Source organism: Halyomorpha halys, unplaced genomic scaffold (genome assembly GCF_000696795.3).
Source record: "Halyomorpha halys isolate HHAL.00 unplaced genomic scaffold, Hhal_1.1 Scaffold147.1, whole genome shotgun sequence".
NCBI lineage: Eukaryota > Metazoa > Arthropoda > Insecta > Hemiptera > Pentatomidae > Halyomorpha > Halyomorpha halys.
The window spans coordinates 1349437-1359637 of NW_027116131.1; the positions used below are offsets into that span (position 1 = coordinate 1349437).

The 10201-nt window shown below is 32.5% G+C and overlaps 1 protein-coding gene across 2 annotated transcripts in view; it reads left to right on the plus strand.

Moving 5' to 3' along the window:
- LOC106678594 (protein eva-1) overlaps positions 1-8579 on the plus strand; it is a 124641-nt gene extending 116062 nt beyond the window's left edge. For both annotated transcript variants that reach the window (XM_014417185.2, XM_014417186.2), the window contains 2 exons: positions 3379-3584; positions 6523-8579. In XM_014417185.2, the coding sequence (XP_014272671.1) occupies positions 3379-3584; positions 6523-6594 (278 nt within the window). In that variant the 3' untranslated portion in view covers positions 6595-8579. The remainder of the gene's footprint in view (positions 1-3378; positions 3585-6522) is intronic.
- The last annotated feature ends 1622 nt before the right edge of the window (positions 8580-10201 follow it).

Here is a 10201-nt window from a genome sequence, read left to right on the forward strand (position 1 = left end):
ATTTTTTATTTCCTCTTCCTAACCGAATACATCTTTTTTTCTTTCCAATCTTTAATAATTAAATCTTTTGAACCTCGGAAGAGTATTTCAAAAGAAGGTTATTTCAATACAAATATTGTTCTATTCCAGAAAATCGTATCAAACCTGACCAAACTGCTCTCAATACACATTTCAGACAAACAGGACATAAATTCAAATTTGATGCACCAAAAATCATACATGGGGGAAAAAAAGAACTTTAAGCAAAATTTAAAAGAGATGATTACTACAGAAAAATATAAGAATAGGGCTACCAACATAAAAGTGGATGTAGAAAATTTAAATTTATGTTACTCTAACCTAATAAATACAAAAAACATAATTAACACTAAATATAAATTGAAGGCGCGTGGCTACTAACTCCAAGGACCCGAGTTCAAATCCGGCTTGGTGGAAAATTATTTTCTGTTACACTGTAGCCGTGAGTCAACTTCAGAACTTCTGTGGGTTCTGGAGCACTCCTGGGGTCCACTCAGCCTCCTTAATTGGGCAAAAATCTAGCGGTTGAACATGATTCTGACCAAATTACCTCCTTGCACAGCCGTTGGTCTAGTAACAGTAATTTCTTGCAATGTAATGTACTCCTGGCCCTTCATGGGTTGTAGCGGTACTGATTTTAATTTTTTTAAATTACAAAACAGGAATTCCAGAGTAACTGCCTGTTAGAAAGAACGATTAGGATTCGGAAATATCAAAACAAACCTAGAAATAGTTTTATGATGAACAATAAGTATAATATAGTTATGTTATATACTGATTATATAAAAAACATACTACATACACAATACAACTATGTACATACAATTAAAATAAAAGTTAAAATAATAAAAAGACTTATCTTAGTAAAAATAAGTTAAATTTTTAAGCGCTTATTACAAAAGATTAGAAAAGATCCAAAATTAAAATTAAATGTTAAAAAAATCAGACGTAAACAATATTGCTCTTCATATCACTATTTTTCTTAATGTATTTGAAACATACAGTTCGAGCGTTCATATATTACTATGTGACTTATAATCAAATCAATGAAAATTGGAGATAATAATCGTAAATATCTTTTTTAACATTTGAGTACAGACCAAACATACAAAGATTTTATATAAGTTATAAACACTTTAACATAAAAGGTTAATCCTTAACTAGACTCGTCAGGTCAATATGTATTTGAGATTTGTAATAATTCCAATGAGATACAAACATATATAAAAAAAATCTGAAATTTTATTATATTATATCATCAATTTTTTTATTTTTAAATTAATTTTAGATTGGAATGTTTTGATTTTTATCCAGGAATATATGACAATTAATACAGCCAGAAAAATTCTCGCAGTAATAATATGGACGGAATGCAATTAAAAAGGGGAAAGAGGTTATTAAAAATATTTAAAAAATTCGGTACCCTTGTTTTTTGTTATTTGATGTTAATTTTTTTTTCATGTATGTTAAAAAGGGGTAAAGCAAGAGAAAAGATGTACTGATTTAAGAAAGAAATAGATTAAAAAATATAATATAGATATAAAAAATAAAGAGCAAAAATGATAAAACAAAAAGAAATACATTTCTATTACTATTATGTTATACTATACTATTATATTCATACATTAATATTTTATTATACATTTAAATAGTATAAGTCTTTTTATATTTCTATATCTTTATTTAAATTAACCTATTTTTTGTGTAGTTTTTCCTGAATTTGAATAAAAGTTTTTTTTTAAGAAGACAATCTTTTGTTCTTTCTCAACACAGTGTATAAATATATATATTATTTGAAATAATATATTATTCGTATTTCCGTTTGAGAAAAAAAAATAGTTCAATTTCAGCTATAAATTAAATGACCAGACACGATTTGTTAAGGATCAGGTCACAAGTAAATTTCGATGCAACTACGTAAAATTCATTGTTCGCATCTACCCACGTTGGGTCATCAGAGTAAAGATACTTTATATCTCTCCCAAAAGCGAATTCAGTCAATATCCTGCATGTTTTTTTATGCGCTTTACATAAAGCTTTTGTTTCAAAATTCTAAAATAGCGAGTAAAAATTGGATTTTGTTGTTATATGCTTGAATAATTTAAATATGGCGTTTGAACCCAGATATATAGTTGAAAAATATTCATCGTATACGGTGGGGGGCGAATACAAAATTCTATAAACGATATGATTATAAAAGATAGAGAAAAAAATTAGCAAACGTTAATAGCTTCGGAACAGTTATAAATCCAGAACGAAATTCGGTAGCAATTTTTTAACAGACCTATCAATTAACTACAAGTAAACTATTAACTTTTCAGAAAAAAAAATCTGTACCACTACAAACCATGAATGGTCAGGGGGGAGTACTATTACTGGACCAACTGCTGTGCAAGGAGGTTATTTAGTCAGAATCACACTATACCACCAGATTTTTACCTAACTAAGGGTACCCCTTAATGAGGCTGAGTAGACTCCGGAGAGCTCCAGAACCTTCAGGACAGACTCACGGCTACAGTGAAACAGTAAATAATTATCTTTCATAGCCGGATTCGCACCTGGGTCCTAGGGGTTTGTAGCGCAATGCCTTGCCATTGATACTTACTCTCACAGTAATAATAAAAATATATGTATATAAGAAGATGGTCAGTGTTGCGGTCAAAAGAGAAACAAAAATAGTTTACAACTATTTATTTACCAACTTTTCGCCCCACTTCGCAGGGCTTCATTCAGGGCTGTTTAAAGCAAACGGTTAAACAGAAAGACTATATTATTTAATTATTAATTATTAATAATTACGTACGCAAAGCAAAGGGTTAAACAGAAAGACAAATTAATCTTTTTGTTTAACCGTTTGCTTTAAACAGCCCTGAATGAAGCTCTGCGAAGTGGGGCGAAACGTTGGAAAATAAATAGTTGTAAACTATTTTTGTTTCTCTTTTGACCGCAACCCTGACCATCTTCTAATATATCAATTTTTACGGTCAACTATATATACATATATAAATAATAAAAATATTTTGCTATCCCAGTAACTGATTAGTAACACCAATTATTTCTTTTTGATTGTTTCGGTAGTTATTTTTAATCCAATTGAATTGTTTAGCGACGTAAAATACGTTTTATTTATATCAATCAATTTATATCTAATCTGCATTTATTTAATTTAATTTACTATAATTAACTGCATTAATTATGTTCCTTGCTTCTGAGAAGATACTTGAATTGACAAAACATTTTCTAGTCAGTTATTAACGGAATGCTTGATTTGAAATCTTCCAGAAATAACAAGTTTTATTGTGATTAGGTTTTATGTAACATCTGAAAATTAAAAATAACGATACAGAATCTTTGTTTCAGATAACAAAGAGCGGCTGAGCCTCTACCTTGCCGTGTCCATCGGTGGTGGCCTCATCTGCCTCCTTGGTCTGTTAGTCCTCAGGATGGCCTGGAGCAGTCGGAAGAGGTCCCGGTCCCAGCAGCCTGTTCCTCCCTTCGTCGGGGAGCTCTACGATGGAGAGACCGATCTTGGCATAGCAACCGCCCTACCAATCGACCCTGGAGATGTAAGTCTATTTAATCATAAACCGAGTCTTCATTATCGAAAATTAACCTTATTCTTACTCCAATACAATTGTAAACGACTCTGTGTTACGGTTGCCATGGTGAAATAAGAACACAGGCGATATCTGCGTAGATAAGAGCTGTTATGGTTGTGATGATGAAAAAAAAAAGAAAAACCACAACCGATATATACTGAGACGAGTGGGCTTGGTTTTGTGAAGATGACAGTTTGGTTTTTTAACATGTTACGACGGTTCAAGGTGAAGTGGTGATAGTTTATCAGGCCCTGTGTCTTTATTGTTTGAATCGAAATATCAACAAATGAGAAATGTTATCGTGTGAGTTTTGTTTTTTAAAATTACGGTGTCCTACTTCAATGGACGGTCATTAACAGGAGAAGTGGGGATATAGTGCAGTGCGTGGCAACGTTTCTTCAGCACTTCCTACCTTGTGTTCTGCCGGGAGTACACCCAAAGACTACGTGGGGTTCGGACTAAATTTCATTTTGTTTTTATTTTATATTCCTCTTTTGCACAATAATGTAAATTTAGTAAAAACTGTTAAGCATTTAAGTTAAGTTTAAGTCAACCTATAAGTTTTAATTGACCGGACCATATTCCTTTCATCATAAGTTTTAATTGTTTTATTAATTGATAATAATTAATTTTTTTTTTACTTTAACTCACTTTACTAACCCTTCTCTGCTGAGCGTAGGCAAGAATAAACGGTAAATATAGAACTAAAGATTATTCAAAATTTGCGGTTCTATCTGATCAACAGTTGAATGCTGGAAATGGATTCTATTGATAAAAAAATGTATTAAAGAGACTTTTATTAAATCAAACTAATCTAATACTTTTCTGGTAGTCTTTATTACTTTCACCTTTTCATCTAGTTCTGGATCGACCTTTTCCTCCGTTCTCCTTAAGTTTGGCTCAACACCATTCGAACTAATCCTGTTAGACTCCATTCGAAAAGTATTCTATCTCAATAGATTCCACCTTAACTAGAATATAGACCAATTTATCGTCAAGGTTGGACCTGATGGTTGTGTTGTGACAAGATCTATCTTTTTTTTCTCTCAATCTTTTGGATAAATCTTATTTCCTACGTTTGCATTCGCGATGATTTTTTCTTTTTTATCGTCCATAATTGCGATGAGTGAGAAAACATATTAACCAATAAATAGGTACTATTTTTTCTTCTTTATTTTCACTTATTTCGTATCACTCTCGATCTATGTTGACATTGTTATTCAGGTGCAAACCTATGTATTAGAACATTTCCACTTCTTATTATTACTTCTATTTTTTTTAATTACATTTTCTATTATCTTATTACTTTTCATGGAGTTAATAACCATATTGACTCCAGCGATTCTTCTCTTAACCTGCTACGAATGATTCAGGCAACCTTCGACAAAATAAAATCAGCAAATGACAATGAGAGGCCGATTGGTATTACACTGCCATATTATAGATGAAATTTCCTATATATTAAACTTTCAAATAAAAAAATCTAGGCCCGTCCATGTAGTGGCATTTATACTTGCACTAGCTTCTTACCTGTCGGTCATAAATTCAATACTTATGACTAAAATTGATAGCGAATTTATCATATTCAATCATTCAAAGCTTTTTTTTTTTTTTTTTTTTTTTACAAAATGCGCAGTTTAAGAGTTAAGGCCTGAAATGTGTAAAAAAAGGTGATATTTTACATTAATATTTCCGGACGAGCCTAGAATTTATTTTTATTTGGAAACTTCAAATTCGGTTTTAGCATCCTTAACATATATGACCGCGGACAACTTCATAATTTCGATTTTTTCCACATGCGAGTACTATTTTATTAAACCAATTTAGTGACTTTGAAAGCTTCAGATTTGAAAACGGAACAAATATGTCGTCAGTTCGAGTGATTTATCTTTTGAGTACATATACTATGTACCCTATCAAAAGTTCATCTATAAGCCAATTGCATACAAGGGACTAATCGAAGTTTTTATTTTAAAATGAGCATTGTCTATAATTTAAAACAGTTTCAAGTACTACCATAGGATAGTTCCGTCCCAAGATTTTTAAGTGTTTGAAGCATTACACATATTTACATATTGTGACTTTTTTTTTGTACAGTTTTAAGTTACAATAAATACATACATTTAAAAAAATGTTTCTAGCCGTAAGTTCTTTCGTTGAGGGAACCCGTTGCTAGATCCTTGACTACTACAAGCTAAATTGTCTTCCTTCCTCTTGTCAAATTTCATCCTTAAGCAGGATTCCAGCACTTCATGTTCGGCAACTTTGGACCAAAGTCCGAGCATGCCCTGCAGTAGCAAAGCATAAGGGGGCTTTTCTCCTCTACATTAAACGCTCTTTGTGAGAATATAATATATTTAAAGTTAAACCAACTTCTCATCATTTTTAAAAAAAAATTAATTTAAGGAATCAACCGCTTACGGGTCATTATTACCTTAATTTTCGGATTCGATGAGAAGACTCCTAATTTTAGAATTTTAGTCTCGACAACAAGCTGAATGACGACCAGTGCTCGGATTCATGGCGAGTATTATATTAAAATCTAAAGCTGTTGCAACATTGGAACCTGTGGTAATATTTCATTAAACGTTACGGAAACGTTTGGAATGATTGAGAAACTCGAAAAGTTTTTACACAGTCTGCTTGCTATTCTGAAAAATGGAATGGAGGTCTGCTGGGTAGTCATGTAAACATTTGAGGGAGTTAACGGCTAGTCGCGTTATCCATGTCTGGGATAGAGGTGGAATATCGCGAGCCATCATTCGCCTTCTCATATTTAACCTCATGCTCATGTCTTTTTTGGATATGAGTTACCTTAAAAATGTTTATAAGTCCCTTCGGGTGACTAAGTAGTGCCCCCCTCATAAACACATTTATAGTAGCCACTTATTGTTGACTGTTACAGGTGGTCCGATACTCGGCGATGGATATGCCTCGAAGCCTCGCGGCGGCAAACTCGCAGTATTACTACGGCTGACAATCGCCCAGGTGTGAGGACCATTCTCGCACCTACTGCTTCTAGCCATCGACTTCACTGTCGTTATGCTCCCAAGTGCCTCAACTTCTTCTACATGTACATATTATTGCATATTTTCAGTTCTACATATGAATCATCCATTTATGCAATAAGACTGTACTTTGTCGATATTCATAGGGCAAACTTGTGTAAATTGTAAATTTTATCACACCGTTGCTTTGCTTGATTAGTGGTACAACTTCCAAAAAAGTTTTTATTTTGTCTAGAACTGGATGTATTTAAAAGATAGCCACAGATTGCATTTACATTCTCTGCTGTAGTCGTCCTTCAGACTTTCCTAAAGCTATTAAAATTGTTACAAATTAACTCTGGTCAATGCAACACCACAAACGCATTAAAAAAAAGTTTTTGCTAGATATGTCACAATTCAAGCAAAGCAGCGATTTGAAATTTGTACTAGAACATATCTCCTAAGTGGTATTTTATGTAAATATTAGATTTTTCACCCTTGAAGACTTGTATTCCATTGTAAAATAGTTATGATATTAAATATAATCACTAATAAATTACTGCTTTTGCTGAGAGCTTGACATTAGATATTCAAAAAGAAATTAAAATTGGAACAACAACGGTTAAGAGTTACCTCGAGTTTTTTTATTATTAATCAAAACTTTTAGATGTAAAAATTTGTTATCTTGCATAATAAATTAAATATAAATGCGTATATATATGTTTGTATTTATATTCAGATGTAAAATGTAAAATAATAACTATAAATTGAAAAGTTTTTATGTGCCTGTTAGAATAAAAGTGTTGTAATTAAAAACGATTTTTAGTGTTTATTATGTATATATAAAACGCCATTATTTGAGGTATGTTTTAGAAAAGGGTGAATAAAATTTTTATTTTATGTTTAAATTATTTATTTTATTGTATTTTTAAATCTGTAATGGTTTGTTAATGTTTTCTTATCTCACTTTTTTTAACTCCTGGAGTCGGTTCACATGCATACTTCTCATAATTGTTTTTAGTTTAAAAAAACATAATGTTTATCGTTTTTGTTTTCAAAATGTATTTGTGAATAAAAATTACATTTATGTTGGTGTTGATGTTGAAATCACTGCAATTTAATATCAATTTTTATTCTGTATTCCATTTAAATAATATTTTAGAAGAAAAATAATATGAATTATTACACCGATTAGTTTGTGATTCAAGAAAATAACTTTAAAATACTATAAATAAAACGTGAATGCTTAATTACTGATATGATTGCCAAATTTTATACTTAAGTTTTAAAATTATCATTTAAAACAAAAATTTCAATCTGAGAATAAAGTTTTAGTCATCGAAGCCATTGTCGTTACTATCAATGATTCTTCTAAGCTAACTCTTAATATTTATATAGCGTTCACCTGGATCACTAGAAAGATACTGTATGATCTTCGTGGTTTCGAGCCAGTATTATTTTCACTTGAAATATTTTTGGTTAAGATAACTGTACCAAAGACAATGTGTCTATATCATAGCCTACCCCAAAACATTCTATGGCTACTCCTAAAGATATTGATAATGGATATTGTAATATGTGTATAGTATAAATGTATATCAAATATTGGGTGTAGTTATAACTATTAAACAGTAATCATGTCGATTGCCACACTAAACCGAATTAATGTAGTCATTGTAAGTACAAAATGTAATATTGTGTAGTAGAGAATTTTCTCTTTTAAGGTCCAAATAAATTCTAGAACTATATTGTATATATGTTGAACGAATTAAAAATTAAAAAAAAAGAAGTAATTATTGCAATAATTTTGCACTTATGATTGATTGTAAAAAAATGAATATTTGCTTAGGTGTATTGTTGTGAGTTTGGATATATTTGTCTCCAGGTATGTATAATATTTATCTTTGTTATGTGTATATTTGAAAATTAAATTTGTTAACTTGTTTTCAATAAAAGTGGCACCAGTGTAAGGTTCGATTTTTTAATACTTTATTTTCCCGTTACCATTAGATATAAATTTACAATTACAGGGCACAAGGATTAAACAATTTGAGGACGTAAAACGTGAAAGATTCCCTAGCGCACTGCATTCCCTAGCGCACTGCATTCCCTAGGCACTGCATTCCCTAGCGCACTGCATTCCCTAGCGCACTGCATTCCCTAGAGCAAGCGCACTGCATTCCCTAGAGCACTGCATTCCCTAGAGCACTGCATTCCCTAGCGCACTGCATTCCCTAGAGCACTGCATTCCCTAGCGCACTGCATTCCCTAGAGCACTGCATTCCCTAGCGCACTGCATTCCCTAGAGCACTGCATTCCCTAGAGCACTGCATTCCCTAGCGCACTGCATTCCCTAGAGCACTGCATTCCCAACATTAAGCATTTTATGTGCCCATAATAAATATGTAGTCTTATGGAGACAACTCAGAGAATAGATTGAACAAAGGGCGCTTTTCTCAATACCAAAGGTGCATTGTTTTGAAATTCTTTCTGCTCTTTGATTGTTTTAATTTGAATACATAGACAGAATCTCCACTTAAGTCCTGAGCGCCTGTAGCTAGCACCCTTACTCATCCTCCACTGGGTTTTAATACCAGTGATGTGGTTGTGAGAGAATCGCCAGGATCTTCCGGAGTCCTGCTCTTTCCTCCATAAGTGCGGAATGAGGGAGAGGTAGAGCTTCAGTTCTCCAGACTGAATGTAAATAAATAGAAATGATTGTGTTTAAGATGTTATTTTAGTTTATTTTGTATTTTATTTATTTATTCTTATTTTATTAGTATTAATTTTCCCTCTTATTTTTAAATATGAACGGAATGAGCTGTATTATCACTATGACTATTGTTTCTAAATATAAGACAGAATTTAATATTACACAATAAATTATTATTATTATTATTATTATTATTCTATGAGAAACAGACCATGGAGGCCTAAGTCCTCGCGCGATGTATTTCCTAATATTAGGATGTAATATTCCCAATATTAGGAAATACATCGCGCGTTTCTTAACGTGTTATTTTTTCGTAACGTAGGGTGGGTTCGTCACTCCCACGCCTATTTTTTGTGAGTGCCACCCATTGGCTAACGGGCCTCACAAATGCCCAGAGGGAGGTTGATAGTGAGTTTTTGCATTATTTTGTGCTTGAAAAAAGCCCGGGTGGGACCGGGATTCCATCCAACAACCTGTGGATTGGTAGTCTGGCGCGTTAGCACGCTGCTACCGCTGCTCCCGTTGCATTTACACAATAAAACAAAAAAAAATTAAATTCAGTCAGTAAAAAGACTTTACGTTGGTACCTACCTTAAATATTGTTTTAAATGGTAGCGTTTTAGCGGTAGAGGATTAAACGAAGGGGTGGAAAAAATCAAGCTACCCCTGCTCCCCCTCCCTTACAAAAATGCTATTTCCGGCCATATCTGGAGGATTCCGAAAAAAGATTTTCGCAGAATATCAACAAACCTGTAAAGTTCACGCCTACCAGCAGTCGGCAGTATATGGAGATTATCTTGACTTGAGATGTCATGCTTGTAACTCATCATGTAACTTTGAATTTTCTCAACAAACGATAGCTGCATTGGTTTAAGAAATATCTT